The sequence below is a fragment of the Trachypithecus francoisi genome, unplaced genomic scaffold, assembly GCF_009764315.1.
Source record: "Trachypithecus francoisi isolate TF-2019V2 unplaced genomic scaffold, Tfra_2.0 Lachesis_group1, whole genome shotgun sequence".
NCBI lineage: Eukaryota > Metazoa > Chordata > Mammalia > Primates > Cercopithecidae > Trachypithecus > Trachypithecus francoisi.
This window is the reverse complement of record NW_022681454.1, coordinates 3,337,896-3,354,184: the sequence shown is the minus strand read 5'-3', so window position 1 is coordinate 3,354,184 and position 16,289 is coordinate 3,337,896. Positions and strand designations below refer to the sequence as shown.

General features: G+C 59.2%; 1 protein-coding gene across 1 annotated transcript; it reads right to left on the bottom strand.

Moving 5' to 3' along the window:
- Positions 1 to 3,554: 3,554 nt before the first annotated feature.
- Positions 3,555 to 15,769, bottom strand: MSANTD1 (Myb/SANT DNA binding domain containing 1). Its single transcript, XM_033213568.1, has 6 exons — positions 15,418 to 15,769; positions 14,681 to 15,115; positions 13,430 to 13,510; positions 10,591 to 10,855; positions 6,697 to 6,972; positions 3,555 to 4,443 (listed from the first exon to the last, which is right to left on the bottom strand). The coding sequence occupies exons 2-6, from the start codon at positions 15,042 to 15,044 to the stop codon at positions 4,203 to 4,205; spliced, it is 1,227 nt and encodes a 408-aa protein (XP_033069459.1). The 5' UTR covers positions 15,045 to 15,115; positions 15,418 to 15,769; the 3' UTR covers positions 3,555 to 4,202.
- Positions 15,770 to 16,289: the final 520 nt, after the last annotated feature.

Below are 16,289 nucleotides of genomic sequence, written 5' to 3'. Positions count from 1 at the left end.
AAAAAAAAAAAAACACCACCTGTCCAGTGTTGGAAGAGGATCAAGGAAGAATATCCCAATTATTTGCAAAGGTTATTAAAATGTTCCTTTTCTTTTCAAATACACATCTGGGTAAGACTTAGATTCTCCACTCACCCCAATACTTCACAACCAAAACACCCCTACAGCGGACAGACTGGAGCCTGATGAGAGGCCAGTGGGCTTCTCTTAAGCCAGAGATTTACAAAAATGTAAAACTACGCCACACTTCTCCCAAAAACTTTTTGTTTTGGAAAATACGTTTTTCATACAATTGTTATTTATGTTAATATGTTGTGGGTTTATTGCTATTTTGAAATGAATACATGTTTTCCAAAGGTCTCAGGTTTAATTTCTAATAAGGTATTCTAATGTGTATTAATATTGGTCATTAGAACTCACATAAGCAAAAGTTCTTTGGTACTTTTAATGATTTTTTTTTTTTTTTGAGACGGAGTCTCGCTCTGTTGCCCAGGCTGGAGTGCAGTGGTGCAATCTCGGCTCACTGCAATCTCCGCCTCCCAGGTTCGCACCATTCTCCTGCCTCAGCCTCCCAAGTAGCTGGGACTACAGGCGCCCACCACCACGCCCGGCTAAGTTTTGTATTTTTAGTAGAGACGGGGTTTCACCGTATTAGCCAGCATGGTCCCCATCTCCTGACCTCGTGATCCACCTGTCTCGGCCTCCCAAAGCGCTGGGATTACAGGTGTGAGCCACCGCGCCTGGCCCACTTTTAATGATTTTTAAGAGTGTTGAGGGGTCCTCAGTTTGAGGACAGCTACTGCAGGGTGACCTGTCTAGGAGTGGCACTGCCCAGGGAAGGAAACGTGCTTCTTCAGCTTTAGGAGGGGACACAAATTGTCCCTGGAAGTGGCTATACCACGTCCCACCAGCATCGCAGGAGTCTCCATTTCCCGACGTTCATCCTGGCCTCCAGCAGCCACATGATCTCAGTCTGCGGTTCCAACTCCGCGACTCCGAGGGAGGCCGAGCGGTCTTCTCATGCTGACTGGCCTTGGACTTTCAGCCTTGTTCTTTCTTCATATGAATGTAAACATCATCGTGTCCGCTTCAAAACCAAAAAGCGGCATTATTGAGAGTGTGGTTGGAATGACATTAATAAAATGATGACATTGACTTTGGAGCTTTCGGGAGAGTGCTGAGTTTCTCCAGCTCAATAAGACTGCATCGTTCTCTTCCGTATGGGTCCTGTTCCTTCTGGGTTAAATTCACTCCAACTCTGAATGGGACATTCCTTCATTCTCATTTTCAACAAGTTTCAGCCGGTTTAAAGAGCTCCCAGTCTTTTGTACATTTGGCTTTCCGGGTATACAAAAATGAGATGTGAAAACAAAGGTACCTCTACTTTCTTCATCTCTCCTCCTGCTTCTTTTGTTTATTTATCTTAATGCATCAGCTAAAAACGTCAAAACAACATGGAATAGTACAGGCGAAAAGCAGGCACATCTGCCTGGCTCCTGGTTTTGGTTTTCGGTGTTAACACGCTGCTTTGCTGAATCTTATCAAATATTTTAGCAATGGCTAACAGCAGCATTGTTCTCCTCCTTAATGAACCAACAACTAAGGAAGAAATCAGAAGGTTGTCAAGGACACGCTGCTGATGAACGGCACCAACCCCAGGAGATTCCACAGCTGAGTTCTGCTGACCTGAGATGCTGCTGCTGCAGCCTGGAGGAGTTCTCTAAGGTGGTGGAAAGGGGCATGAATCACCGACTCTGATTAGAGAGGGCGAGAAGAAAACAGACCAAAACCACTTCTAACCCAAGCACAGCAGCACCTCGTGGTGCCTTCCCAGATGCCTGGCAGCTACTGCAGTCCCAGTGCATCATGGCTGACTCTAGAGCGATTTCAAGGCGAAGAAGTCGCTACATCACTTAGAACCTCCATCTGCTACGTCTTGCGGGAGCATCCAGCCTAACCTTCCTGCCAGGGCCACGGGCACCCTTCCCTCTCGAGGGCTTGGGGCTGGCTCCCTGTTAAGAGGCTCGGGAACCCCACACTGGCCCCGTGGGAGCTGCTAGCCAGCCTCAGTGGTCAGCAGCTGGGGGCAGGTGCCTGTGTCATGGCTGGGTCCCCAGCATCTAGGGTGGCACAGGTGCCCAGTGGGAGCCCAGTGTGTTTGTTAAGCAAATGATTTCTTGGGCAGTGTCTTGACTATGAGGTGGGTGGGTCCCTGAGCTGGAAACTGGCCAGAGCAAAAGCTTCCAAAACTCAGGCCCGCATCACTAGATGTGCCCGCATCCTCTGCCCTGGGGCCACCCTTCCTTCTGCTTCTTGGCAGGCGCTGTGGCAGCCACACTGGCTTGCAAAGGCCGGCTCTGTGCATCTCTTCCCAACCACAGGGTCAGTGGCGTCACCTGGCATCTGGAAACTGGCACTGCAGTGCTGGCTGCTGCTCCCTCCTCCCACCACTGCCGCTGCTCATTAAACCCTCACGACACTCTGCCTCTCATCCCACAGCAACGTGGGCCGAGTCCTCGTCACACAAGCTCTGGGGAGATCACTGAGGAGTGTGGGAGCTCCAGGACCCTCAGAGCAAAGTGAATCCTTCTTGCCCAGCTCCCCTCTGGGCGCCACAGAGCACGCCGGCCTCTCCTTCACACAGGCAGGCCTAGGGCATCCTCCACACCACCATGGTCCACAGGCTGCTCCCACGCCCAGTGGAGCCCAAGCTACTCCCTTGCCTGGCTGACTTTCAGGCCCCCTAGAGGGTTGGAGGAGCTGCTGCTGCCTGTCACAGGATGACCACAGCCCTGCCTGGCAGGACGCCTGCCTCCACGCCTGCCTCCTCACCTGTCTCCGCAGCTGTCTCCATGACCTGCTCACCTGGCAGCCAGAGGGAGATTTTCTGAACCCTGAGTCAAACCATGCTGTCCACCTGCTGACCCACCTGCCAAGAACCTTCTATTTGGGCGGCAACTTGCCTAATTCCAGGAGGTGACTCAAACACACCTGGCCCCAGCCTTCTTTGCAGCCAGGGCAAGAAATGCCCAAGTCCTGGCCAAGGAGGCTTATAGAGAATTCAACTTTTGGAAAGCTGGAGCTTCTGGAAAGAGTTTGCAACTGGTGGAAGGGCCGGCAGTGAGGTGAGGTTGCAGCTGTGGCTGCTCCACCGCCCCCCTGTCCCCCGCGGATGTCAGACCCAGAGCTGCACTAGCCAAAACACTCCCACTAAGCTTGAAAAACACGAACACTCCTCCCCACGGGCTGCACCGGCCTCCGTGGCCTGGCTGCTGGCGACCAGCCTCCTAGCTGCTCCTGAGGCTTGCTCCAGCATCCTCTGCCTCTGGGCCTTCACACTGGCGATTCCTTGTGTGGCCACTGTTCCCAGCTCCATGTAAGTCTGGTTTCGTGTCCTCACGCCAACCCCTCCCTTCCAGCACTTACCACAACCTGCAAGCATTTCTCTACTGACCCATTGGTCTTCCCTGCATGGGAGCATAAGCTCCAAGAGGCCAGGGCCTTTGTGTCATCTACCATGACATCTCCAGAACCCAGAACATCCAACAGGGCCGTGCATGCGAGCAGGTGTTACGACTTTTATTAGGGTCATTGCTAAGGAGGCAGTAGAAACACCTGATGCTCCAAACAGAGCTGAATAAAAGCCTCCCGGAAGGCTCCCTGGGGTTTTCATCAGGCGTGGGTGGCCATGTAAGGACAGACGCAGAGGTCCTGGTGAGGGAGGACACAGGTTCCCTTCAGGGCAGAGCTTTCCCCCCAGCTCCAGCCTGCCCCGACCCATTTCCATCTGCTTTCATTTTTGGGATCCATCAATCAGGGCATCCTCACCAAGTCAGCAACAGCAAACCGTGCGGTCCAGGCAAGAATGAAAAAGTATACATTTAATATCAAAGCCATGTCAAGTATTATTGATAGTAATGACACTGGAGAGTGGCTCTAGGATGTTCTTACTCAGAGTGACCCCCGGAGGCCCTGGCCTGTGTCTGAGGAAGGGCGTTCATGCTGGACACTAGAGCCTCACGGTGTCCAGGGCCTGGGGGTTCCTCAAAACACCCCTCAGAAGGGACATCCCGCCAGAGGCCAGGTGGAAGGTGGTCTCCTCTCACGGGGCGGCCCCCTTGCCCGCCTGGCCTGAGTGACCTGCCCTGGGTGGCCCAAGCAGCACCACCAACCGCCTGGCCCCGCCGCCGCCACCTGCTGGCCTAGACGCTGGACTTGGTGATGATCCTCTCCAGCAGACTCATCATGCGTTCCTGCAGCTGCAGGCTCTGCACCTGCAGGATGTGCTGCTGGTCCAGCACGCGGCGCACCTCGCGGCAGGTCTCCTCCACGGCACGGCTCAGCCTGCGCTGCTCCTCCACCATGGCCTCCAGCAACCGCAGCTGCTTCTTCTGCAGGTGGCAGCTCTGCACCTTGCGCTTCTTCACCGGTCGCTCCTCTGACCTGGAAGGACAGCGCCAGCTGTGAACGTGCTGGCCACAGAGCCTGGGCACACCGGGGGCCTCACTGGACCCTCCCAATTATCCTACAAGGCAAATGGGGACACTGAGGCCCCAGGGAGTCAGGTCACTTACTCGGGGTCTCATATTCCATGTGCAAAGGAGGGGCCAAAACCCGCCCCCTTTGACAGTAAGAAAGTAACAGGGGTGGCCAGGCACGGCAGCTCACACCTGTAATCCCAGCACTTTGGGAGTCTGAGGCAGGTGGATCACCTGAGGTCAGGAGTTCAAGACCAGCCTGGCCAACATGGTGAAACCCCATCTCTGCTAAAAATACAAAAATTAGCCAGGCGTTGTGGCAGGCGCCTGTAATCCCAGCTACTCAGGAGGCTGAGGCAGGAGAATCACTTGAACCTGGGAGGTGGAGGTTGCAATGAGTCAAGATCGTGCCACTGTACTCTGCACAAGAATGAGACTCTGTCTCAAAAAAAAAGAAAAAGAAAAAGAAAATGAAGAGAAAGAAAGGCCACAGGCATTGCCATCCTTTGCAACTAGCAGACGACCCCAAGGACCAGGGTCCAGGACAATCCACACCCCTTCGGTGTGGAAAGGGCGGGATGTTCTGGGCTGCAGAGGGGCACATCCTGCCAGGGAGCACCCCTCACCCACCGAGCTGGGTAGGTGGGGGCTCAGCCCCAGTTCACGCCCAGGGGTGGAAAGGCCACACCCAGGGAGAGAAGAAGGCAGGGGTGGGGGGTGCTGGGTAGTGTGGAGTACTCAGGACACCTGTAGGGAAGCCAGAGACCACCAGCCCCACCTGGCCTTAGGCAGATGGGGAAACTGAGGTCCCAGAAGGAAGGGCCTGAGATGTGAGCCCCTTTTCCCTTTTATCTCCCGGTGGCCTAGAAATGGGGCCAGCACACCTTGGTAGAGAGGCAGGAGGACAGGCACCTAGAGGGTGTGGGGCCCACAAGAGGCCTGGGCTCTCTCCCCAGGCCCTTGGAGCTCTGGTAGAGGTGGCAGGTAAAGGCAGTCCAGCCCTGTGGGCACCTCCTGAGCGCTCTGCTGCTGGGGTAAGGGCCACCCGTGGTCTCAGCAGACCTCCCTGAAGGGCAGGGAGCTGCCAAAACCCACAAACCCCAAGGCCCTGCTCCAGTGCCTGCTCACCCCTGGCCCACACTCTGCTGAGAGCTGGGAGCGTGCAGCCAACCCCAGGGGCAGGAGTGCAGCGCTTTGCTCCTGATCAGGGAGGGCAGCCTCCACGTCCCAGCCCTGTGCAAGGCCCCAGGCAGCTGAGTCCGGGAACTGGGCTCAGTCCACAGGAACAACAGCCATAAATCTCAGACCTCCTGCTGGTTCCTTCTAGCTGCCAGCAAAAGCGTTTTTGTCTCAGGTCTTCAATGAGAAATCCTGAGTCAAGCAGCAGCCCCCGGCACAGGAGGTGCCAGCTTGGGGGTCCCTCCTCGGAGATGCCTTCCTCACCCCACCTCCTGACGGAAAGACTTGAAGACCAGGGCAGGGGAGAAGCTGTGACTCAAATCCACAATCTTCCTGTTCTTGCCTCCAAATGGCCAACTTCTATTTTACCTTGAAAGCCCACCCCAATGTCCCCTCCTCCAAAGCATCTTCTCTGGGCTCCCCAGGCCCACCCCGCAGGTGTCTGTCCTACGTGCTGCCTGGCTCCTCGCTGCCTTGTGAATATCTCGCAGGCATAGTCACGCGGCCGGCACAGGCCTGATCTGAAGTGTGGGATGGACGGCAGAGGGGATGGGCCATCCCCACGGCAACACGTGATGAGGCGCAGCCTGATACCCTCCCCAGTGCTGAGGGGCCGCTGGCCTGTGAGGGCGGGGTCTGTGTGGGGTGAGGGAGGCCGGGGGTGCATTCTTGGGTCTGGGGCTTGGTCTCCCTCTGTGTGCTGGGCCCTGTGCTGTGTCTTCCCTCCCACGATGCTCCCAGGCACCCTCTGAGAAAGGTACTGATTTATCCCCATTTTATAGGAGGGAGACTGAGGCCAGAGAAGTCAAGGAACTTTCCATGCAGCTCAAAAGTGATGGAGCTGGGAGACGAACTCGGTCTGCCTGTGGACACTAAAGCCCTCCCTGGTCTGAGGCCGCCTGTCCCTGGAGGCGCTGCCCACAGCCACGGCCTCTGCAACCACTGCGACCGCCGCCGCCCTCGCGGCTCCCAGTCCCTTTCTCTAAATGGTGGGGGCTGAGACACTCCAGGGCAGGGGAAGGACAAGCAGACACACTACCTGAACTTAAGGGACAGTAAGCTGGAGGAGCTGTCGGAGCGATCGTCCTCAAAGCGGCCTTCGTAGGAGCACTGGTTATACGGGAAGTACAGAGGGGTGGACTTAGCGGGCGGCGACAGGGACGCCTCGGTCTGGGATGTGGAGGGCCCCGGCGGCTGGCTGTCCGGCAGTTTGCCATCACAGGACTCGGGGACCTTGGCCAGAATCCCATCAATGGCTAGGTAATAGGGCCAGTCGGGCGGGGCGGACTCGCTATCTGTCATGCATTTTAATTTCCTGAAACGAGAGACACAAGAGCCAAGGGTGAGAAACAGAGCTGGCCCAGCCCCTGTCCTGCCCAGCCTCAGCAGAGGGGCGCACCACACCGGCACAGGCCGGAGCCGCTCTCAGCCAGCAAGGGCCTCCCCAGCAAAATCGGCCAGGCTCCAGGGTCAAGATGACATTGGACTTAGAAAGAAGCCAGGCTTCAGGACCTCAACGGGCTCAGATGTTAAAAAGGAAGCACGCGTCCCAGTATGACTAAGGTTATCTGTGCATGCTGGGACTTTGGGGCTGGTCCTATTGCTTTTCCGTCACTTTTCTGTAGTTTCTAGACTCTCTGCAATGAGCAAATACTGCTTTTTAAATAAGTCATTTTGAAAGGTAGAGTAATAAGGTCTTGTTGTAATAATAAGGTATTACAAGATATATAAATATAGTGATAATATTTTGTAATAGAATAACTGTGCTGTTCGGGAGAGAATGCCTCAGGGAGCGACAGCCACTGGCGTTAGAGCACAGGCCTCAGTGTCCACAGCCCTGAGTCAGTATCTCATCTCCACACTTCGCTGTGTGACCTTGGGCAGGTTCATTCACCTCTCTGAGCCTCTGTTTTTAGATCAATGACATGGGGATGATCGAAGTAAGCTCCTCCCCCAGATGCAGGGCAGATTTAATAAAGCAAACAGCAGGCTGGGCTCCCACGCCATTCTTGGTTGAACCTACAGTCTGGGCAGGAGCCTAGATCCAGCACTACAACCTGCAACCTGCCCAGAGGCCCTGGGGTGGGCCGGATGGGCCCCTTCCCACACTGCCTGACGCCTCATTACCACTGGCACCCCCTGTGCCCACCTACTCCCACAGTCAGGTCCTGCCCTCTGAGAGGCTAAGTCCCCAGGCCTCCCCTGGGCCTCTGGGAGGTCAAGACAGGGGAGACAGGGCCCCAGGGTGGCCAGACAGCTCTGGCCAGGCCAGGAAAGAAGCCACAAGGTGGGGGTGAGGCAGGGGTTTCTGCCTCATCAGACCCAGTACCTCCTAAGGCCCAGAGCCCAGCCCCTACTCTGCCTTTGGACAGAGTGCCCTGAGGCCGGGCTCCAAACCCACCCTGTGCTCGGAGTGGGCATCTCCTCTCTCCTACTCTTGTTACCTGCCAGGATGTAGCTATTGGTCCCTGGAAACAATGAGCTGGCTTCTGAATGAGGTGCCCCCAGCAAACAGACACAGCCAGATGGTGAGGAGGGGCTGCTGTCCAAGGTGGCACGTGGCTGTGAAGACACCAGCACAGAGTGTGTGGGGCCGGGCACTGGGTGCCCATCCCGAACCTCTGCCCCAGGCTTCTCTCTGCCCTACTTGAGCCAGCCCACTCTTTGGAGAAACAAGAAAAGGCCTATTCTAAGTACAGGAGGCCCCCAACTGTACTCCAACAAACTACGCTCCACAGAACCAGCTACCCTCTCAGGCTTCTTCAGCCCAACAGCCTTAATATATAAAGAGCTCTTGTAAAAAAAAGAAAAAAAAATGAGAAAAGCCTCTGCTATGGGGAGGCTGGGGGGTATAAAGAAAAAGGACAAAGATAGAGTCACCCAGCCACAGCTCCCTCTGCTAAGGATTGTGCGGCCTTGGGCAAGTCCTCTCAGGCTCTGGGCCTCAGCTTCCCCCTCAGTGAACGAAGGCTGACTGTGGCAGCTCTGAGGGGCTTCAGCAACCGTGACGTGCTGTGCACCGACGCAGCCCTTGCCCCGCCAGACTGCAGGGTCTGGAGTGGAGGCCCCCACTCTGCTGCACCCTCATCTCCCGGCCTCCAGGAATGGAGACAGAAACCCTCCCCTGGGACTCTGAAGAGGCTTTCAGCATAAATAATGAATAACCTGGCCAGATACCAACCAGAGCCAGCCGGGGAGGCGGTGCCCGTGAATTCCTGAGTCAGAGGGGAGCCTGCTGGACCAGTCGCGGCCACCTCCCACCGCCCTCTGTGTCCCTTCCTCACCAGGTGCCTGAGCAGGGCTAGGAGGCCACGGGAACAGTGGGGCCACGGGAACCGTGGGACTGTGGGCAGCTGCCTGCGTCCACTGAGCCTCTGAAGACACCCAGGCTCACACCTAGCCCTCACGTCGCAAGCCAGCCGCTCAAACCCAACATCCGTCATGCTCAGCACCCTAGGTCCCAGCTTTGGGGCCTGGCTAGGGGCCTTTGGGCAGGGCCAGGCACCGGAGCCCTCCTTCAAGGCTCAGAAAAAATCAAATCAACACAACTGAAAGCGGAGACCCCACAGCCTGGCGGTCTGTCCAGGGCCTTGCTGGGTCTCTTCCCTGCTCCCACCAGGGCCGGGGACTGGGGCTCCCCTTCTGCTGTGCTGGAGGCTGGCTCCTCGCCTGCGGGGGGCAGTGGGGGTTGCCTCTCCCACAAGTGGCTCAGGTGCTCCCAGCCTCACCTGCCTGACCCAGAGGTGGAGCAGCTGTGTGAGGCGCCCCCAGGGCAGCCCCTCCCATCCTGGAAGCTGGCAGGCTCTCCGGTAGCCCCAGGCCCAGCCCGGTCCAGGCCGCCCACAGGGCCGGGTGCTCTCGGCCGCCATTCTCCCCCTGCGGCTTCCAGCTCTTGCTGTCAGCCTCGCTCTGTGCAAGACCCTCCCCACACCCAAAACCATCACCCCACACCTGTGACCTTCACCACACACCCATGACCTTCACACCCTGTAAGACCCTCACTGTACCTGTGACCCCACCTGTGCCTGACACCTTCATCCCACCATGACCCCCGCCCACCCGTGACCCCATCCTAATGGGCTGGGGACCCACGCACTTTCAGATGCTGGGTGTGTGGGACCACAGCTGTCCCCTCCTAGGTGCCAGTGCCTCCGTGGCTGGGTGGTCCCCTCCGGCCTTCCCTGCAGGTTGCTGGGGCAGGAAGGGCCCACCTGCCGTGTGGCGGGAGCAGAGGTGGGGCCAGGCCGGGACCCCCCACGCTGGGAGTCCTGGGCCAGGACAGGGCTCCATCTCTTTCTTCTTCGCACAGTAAGCCCTGCCCACGCGCTGGCCGGTCCTGCGCCTCACCTGGTGATTTCTGGGAACACCCCACCCTAATCCTAGGGCCAGCCCCAGTGGGGCTCACAGGCTCATGGCAGAGGCTCAGTGGATGGTCCAAGTCGCAGAGCACTGAGCCTCCTTCTCACTTGCAGTCTCAATTCCCCAGTGGCACAGTAGGCCCCTGAAACCCCTGCTCAGCTTGGGAGCCTGGTGGCGGGGAGGGCACTGGCAGCTGCCGCCTCCCTATGGGAGAGGAGGGTGTGAGGTCAGTGAGCACCACCATGAGTGATGCTGCCTCCGAGGGACAGTGCCTAGACCGCCCATACGTCCTGGGAGCCATCCTGGCCTCTGCCCAGTACCAGCCCCACCCCTGCTACCCCTCAGTTCTTAGACCGCTTTCCTGCCCTTGCTGGGCCTCAGTTTCCCCACTTCCCCCATGGAAGGCTGCACACACGGTTTCCGTGGGGCCCGTCTCACCCCGTGGGATTCTGACCATACCTGGCCAGAGGACCCACACATTCTCCTGAGTCAGAGCTCCGAGAGAGCCAGGAGCGGCCTCCACGCCGGGTGCCGCCTGTCCTGGGGGGCCCACATGGCGTGCGCGCCCACCCACCTGTACTGGAAGGTCATGTTGGTGATCTTGATCTTGATCTCCTCGCCCAGCCTGCGCTCGCCGGTCATCTCGAAGAGCTTGCTGGCCATCTTCTCGTACACCTTGGCGTTGCGCTTGGTCTGCTTGAGCTCGTCGAAGAACTCCTCCCAGACCAGCATGAGGCCGCGCATCTCGGCGTCGGTCCAGTTGCGGGCCCGCCGGTGCTTCTCCGCCTGGGGAGACACCAGGTAGCCGGGCCCCTCGGCCGCCGCCATGCTCCAGGCGCCTGGGGGGTGAGAGAGCGGCTCAGCGAGGCCCCCGGCCCGGCCCCACGCACCATGGGCGGGAGGCGCTGCTCACGCTCGCTCGAAGGCAGCTCCACGCTCAAAATGGGGCCTACATCTGACAGGCAGGAATTTAGTTAAAAGCTTTTAAACGGGAAACGTCATTTTGATGTCACGTTTCCATAGCAACAGAGCAACTGCATAAGCTACAACAACAGAAACCTTTTAACTGAAAGCCCAGGAATCAGGGCCGCACTGACGGGCCATCAATATTGCAGCGAGCGGGCCAGGCCCAAACCCAGCGGCCCGGCTCCCGGCCCTGCCTCCCACCGCCGCCCAGGCGATAGGCCCCCAGTTCAGTGCCGTCCCGGCTCACGCAGGCCAAGAGGGAGACTCGGGTGGGACCAGGCAAGGAGAAAAGGGGCAAAAGGTGGGAGAAACAGAAAGGACAGGAGACAAGGAGGCTGAGTCCCCCAGTGCTGGCCACTGGCCCTGGCAGGAGTCCTGGGCTGTGGGACCTTAAGCTCCCTCAGAAGGCCTCTGCCAGGCTGAACTGGGGCTGGGCCCTGGGACCCCGGGTCTCCTGGTCCTGGGGTCCTAGGGCTGGGCCCTCACAAGAACCCCGCATCCCCACCCTTTGCTCCTTCTGCTTCTCTTGCTCCAGCACCCAGGCGCCCTGGGCCTCAGGTCTGTGGACCCTGGAAGCCCAGGTTGGTCAGAGCCAGGCCCTGCCCAGAGGTGCAGTCACAGGGTACACAGACACAGGCCTCTGGCACCAGCTGGCGAGGATAGCAGGGACGGCAAAGGTGAGCTCTGTTTGAGACACAGGAGGGAATCAGCCCGGCAAGCCGGGGGGGGCCACAGGGCACTCCTGGGAAGAGCCATGGGCATGGCAGGGCGCAGCCTGGGTACGCAGGGGGCTGATGGGCAGCCAGATTCAGCACGGCATGTGGAGATGGGCTCGAGGCCCAGGCTGCGGAGCGGGCCCTGAGGGACTGAGATGCCCCCAGGCTTCTGGGGGACCACAGCCTGCCGAGAGCCCCAGGTGCAGCGGAATCGGAGCGTGTGGCCTGGGGGTTCTGCTCAGAGAAGTGCCCTCCCAAAGGCATCAGCATCCAAAACGTGGCACACGCCAGCCAGGCAGGGCTCTGTGGAGCCCACGGCACCTGTGCAGGATGGGCCGTGCTGAACGTGGCACCCAGGCTCAACGCCACGGTGGTCAGCAGAGGGACAGCGGGCACCCCCCTGCCCTCCTCAGGCCTGACCAACTGCAGGAGACCCTCAGGTGTGGGCTGCCGCAGGAAGGGCAGTTGAGCCTGGAGTGGGGAGGCATCTCAGCCTCTGCCCACTGCCCCTGCTGTCCCCTGAGGCACCCTGGAGGTAGAACTAAGGTTCTCAGAGGAAGGACAGGGCAGGGGCGTGGCGGGGGTGCCTGGCCCCACTGTGGGTGCCCAGCATGGGGAGGGTGACCTGGGGCTCCCTCTTGCCCGCAGTCAGGATAGGAAAGTGTATGGGGAGGGCCCCAGGGATGTGTGAGGGACTCAGAGGGGTCTCTGCACCCCTACAGCGGGTTCCTGGTCCAGGCCTGGCTCTACTATCAGCCCCGTGAGACTAGTCCAGCCCCTTCCATTTGGGCTCTGGAGACATCATCCCTACTGCCTGGCACGGGGCATGGGAGGGGCCCACAAGACCCCCTCTGCTCAGTTCAGCCCTCGGTGCTGGGGGCTGGCGCAGAGCTCTGTGGAGTGCCTGCGGATGAAGGAGTGACTAGAAGGCCCACCTCCTCTGGGAAGCCCCGACGGCTCAGGAACAGGGTTCGGCCCTTTCCAGTGAGGTCGGAGGCCTGTCCGAATGTCCTTTCCGTAGCCATGACTCCAAGGGCAGAGGTGGGGCTGGCTCCCAGCATCTCTTGGCACCTCCCGGCACAAGGGGTACGCAGAAAGTCATGGGGTCCCAGCAGTGGGTTCTGGGTGCAGCTCTAGCGACTCAGCATGGACCTTAGTCATGTCCTCCCCGCTAGCCTGTTTCCTCACCTCTGCAACAGGGGCAACAGGATCTGACTATCTCACCCAGCATGGTGCTGGCTAAGGGGGCACAGCCCTCCCAGAACCCTGCCCCCCACCCCCTTCCACAAATCCACTTGGAGCTGCTGGAGATAGCGTCAGGCCTACTGTCCTGGCTGAAGGGGGAGCTGCTGGCCAGTGGGCACCACCACCACTGCTGGGGGCCCCACCTGACGGCTCTAGAGGAAGCACCTATACCCCTGCCTGCTCGAGTTCCAGTGGGCACAGGGAGACAGAGCCCTGCCTGGCAGGGTGCCACCCCACACTCACACCATCCTCCAGGCAGCATTTCCAGGGTAAAAGGCTCAACTCCAACCCTCTCTTCCTGGGCTCAGTGCACATGGGAGATCCTGGACAGGGCAAGCTCTGCGGCCTTTCCTGAGTCAGAGTCCTCACATTGACCTCCAATGTGAGGACAAGACTGGCCAGGCAGCAGATGGCAGCACCAGGCACCCAGCTGCCCCTGCCTGGGAGGGTCCCTGCATCTGTCCCCTATTGGGGAAGGGCTTGTACCTTGGCACAGCTGCATGGCCTGCTGGGACCCTTGGTCGCTGCGGGGTCTCCTAGGGCCAGGGGCTGGGCAACCAGTGGCCCCTGAGGGAGAAGGGGCAGGTCAGGCCTCGGCAGGAGCTGTCCCTGGTGGAGACTGGGGACGCAGGCAGGGCCCTGCTGTGCTCAGGCTAGGAGCATGCCACCTAGGCCTCTATTCCTTCTAAATAATGAGGCTGGGCCCAACCAGACTCTCATCCCGCTCAGCATTTCTGGGTGGCTTTTCTGCCCCGCCTGACAGGCCAGTAGGACACGGGGACTGACCAAGGGAGGGGGCAGCAGGGCTCCTAAACACAGAAGCCCAGAGAGGAGGTGGGCGTCCCACCGAGGGGCATCTTTCAGGAGCAGCAGTGGTGAGCACAGCCTGTGCAGATGGGTGGGGATTTGGCAGCCGAGGAGTTCAGAGCTTGGGTGAAGGCAGAGAACCACATGGAGTCCTGGGCCCAAACCATGGGGGCCCCTGGACAGGCTCAGGAGCCTGGACTTCCCCAGAGCAATTGGGGCCAGGAGGGGAAGGATGTGGCCAACACTGCTGCCACTGGGGCAGGGTGGAAGGTTGGGCAGGTGGGCTGTCTGGAGGGTACAGGGGCCAGGATCCACCTCAGGACCAGCCCTTCTGAGCAGTTTTGGGGCCAGCTGCCTGATGAAGCACGGAGGGGAGGGGGCCTGTGCACACAAGGGGAACCCAGACCCGCAATTTTAAGCCCTCTGCCTCCAGGGATGCCCCGACCCTGACCTCACAGGTCCACGGGGCCCACCCAGGGCCCAGACACCCCCGCCCAGTATACTTGGAGGCCTGGTGTGGGGTAGAGAGAGCCAGCCCCACCGGCAGGGCCTCCAGAGGACGTGGCTGCCAACAGGGCTGGGCCCTCTGGGTGGCTCAAGCCACTTGCCCAACAGGCAGCCAGGCTGCTGGGACTGCAGAACCTGGGGGACCCGCAAGGGATGCCCACATGGTTTCCCAAAAGAGGTCCTGGTGACGACACGAGGCCGGACCCACCTCTGCCCACGGGCACTGTCACGGTGCTCATAGAGCAGACTCGTGGGCTCGCAGAGAGTGCCTTTCCGCAGGCCCCACTGCAGGCTTCCCTGAGGGGTGCACCCCACACCCCCGGGAACGGGGCTTCCTCTGTCCTCGGCTGGCCGTGTCAACATCACGTGGAGGCAAGGCCCCCCCACCCAGTCCCTTCTGTGGCGGCCCCGCCTGGTACTCACCTCCCCCGGCTACTTCCCTCATCTGACTTACAGTGCTCCACGCGCCACACAGGGGAAGCGACTTCCAGATCCTCTTTGGAACAAAGCCAGTAGCAGCCAAAACCAAACACCACCGAAGGCACAGAGCACAGCCCCGGCAAGGGGACAGGGTGTGCTCCCCGACGAGGAAGAGGAAGGCTGTGCTGAGGGCAGCTCTGCCGTGGCAGGGGGAGGGATCACAAAGCCCACGCATGAGGGGTTCGCCACTGCTTCCCACTGGACCCCGGCCCCTTCTCTTTCTGAAATTACCAGCCATGACACGTGTGCTAGGTGTGCCAAGGGTCTGGCTGTCCACACCTGGACCAGGGAGAAGGGGGTGCTCCATTTCTCTGAAGTGACCAGAACTTAGGTAGCTCTGAAGGGAGAGGCCACTGGGGGGCCCTGGAGCAGTGTCACCTATGAGACAGGCTTAGGGAGCTCAAGTGGCATGCCCCGCCCCAAATGCTTTGAGCAACTGGGGGAAATTTTTACCTGGCTGGGCCTGTCCACCACATCCCTCTGGCAGACTGATCCCCATCCTGCTCAGAGAAAGGGGGTCCCTGCACGTGCCTAAGGACAGCAGGCAGCAGGAGCTGCCCCCTCGGCCAACAGGCCCCCGTCTCTCCTGGCATGGACAGCAGAGCCGGGACAGAATGGGTGGACAACCCCTGCCAATTCGCCAGAACCAGACAGGACCTCAGCAAACACTGACTAAATACCCTGCACCAGAGGAAGCCACAGAGTTTTTGTTCTTGCAGGTTTTTGTTCTGCATCCCACGATGACTACACCACTGGCCACCAAGGCTTCCGAGAGGCTGGGCCGGAGCTTAGAAGCATCCCCGCTGGGCTGAGCAGAGGCTTCTTGGAGTAGGCGCTGGTTCAGACAGGAGAAACAAGGTAGAACAGACCGGGCAGGCCCTGTGGACACACAGCAGCCCAGACCACACCAGAGGTGGGACGTGCCAGCTGCTTTGGGGGGTGCCTGGGAGCAGCTGGGTCAGGGACACAGGTGTCAAAGGCCAAGGAGGTGGCAGGGTGGTGGGCCCTGTGAGAACACAGCTCTCATCTGTGCTGGGCCTGATGACCTGCTCCAGTGCCATGGGCCAAGTCCTGAGGCTTGTGTGTGTCCTATAAGCTTATGATGTCACTTGACCATGAAGGATCCAGTAGCTCCCACAGCTCCCATCGGCAGTGCAGGAAGACCACCTGTACTGTGGTTTGGGAAGGCCCTTGCAGCAGCACCCAGCCAGGCCCACGCCCTGGGGCCACTTCCTCATCCCTGGCTACAGGAAACACAGGGCTTGTCCTTGCTGGCAGCTGCCTGGGGAACCCTCCGCAATGTCAGATGTTAGCTGGTGGGACAGTTTCTGCCCCCGCTGGAGAAGTACTTAGGAGACTGTTTCCTAAGACTCCAGCTCAGCAAGGTCTAGGTTCTCATGAAGCAAACAAGCCTCACACAGCAACAACTGATGGTTTCAATGTTTTTCCTTTAATTTGGATGTACAATGTTTGCAGCAGTTAAAAAAATTAAATATACATCTCTCGTCAGTCCTTCCCTTTGCTCTCAGAAGCAGTCAGGTCTGGGTGGGGC

What these genes read in the sequence shown, in the direction of transcription:
- MSANTD1 (XM_033213568.1), bottom strand. Translation starts at nt 15,044, where the DNA reads ATGGAGCACCCCCTTCTCCCTGGTCCAGGTGTGGACAGCCAGACCCTT. An exon ending in GGCCATGCAGCTGTGCCAAG is followed by an intron (nt 10,856 to 13,429) that starts GTACAAGCCCTT and finishes CTCACCCCCCAG; the next exon opens with GCGCCTGGAGCATGGCGGCG. An exon ending in TTACTGTCCCTTAAGTTCAG is followed by an intron (nt 4,444 to 6,696) that starts GTAGTGTGTCTG and finishes CTGTCCTTCCAG; the next exon opens with GTCAGAGGAGCGACCGGTGA.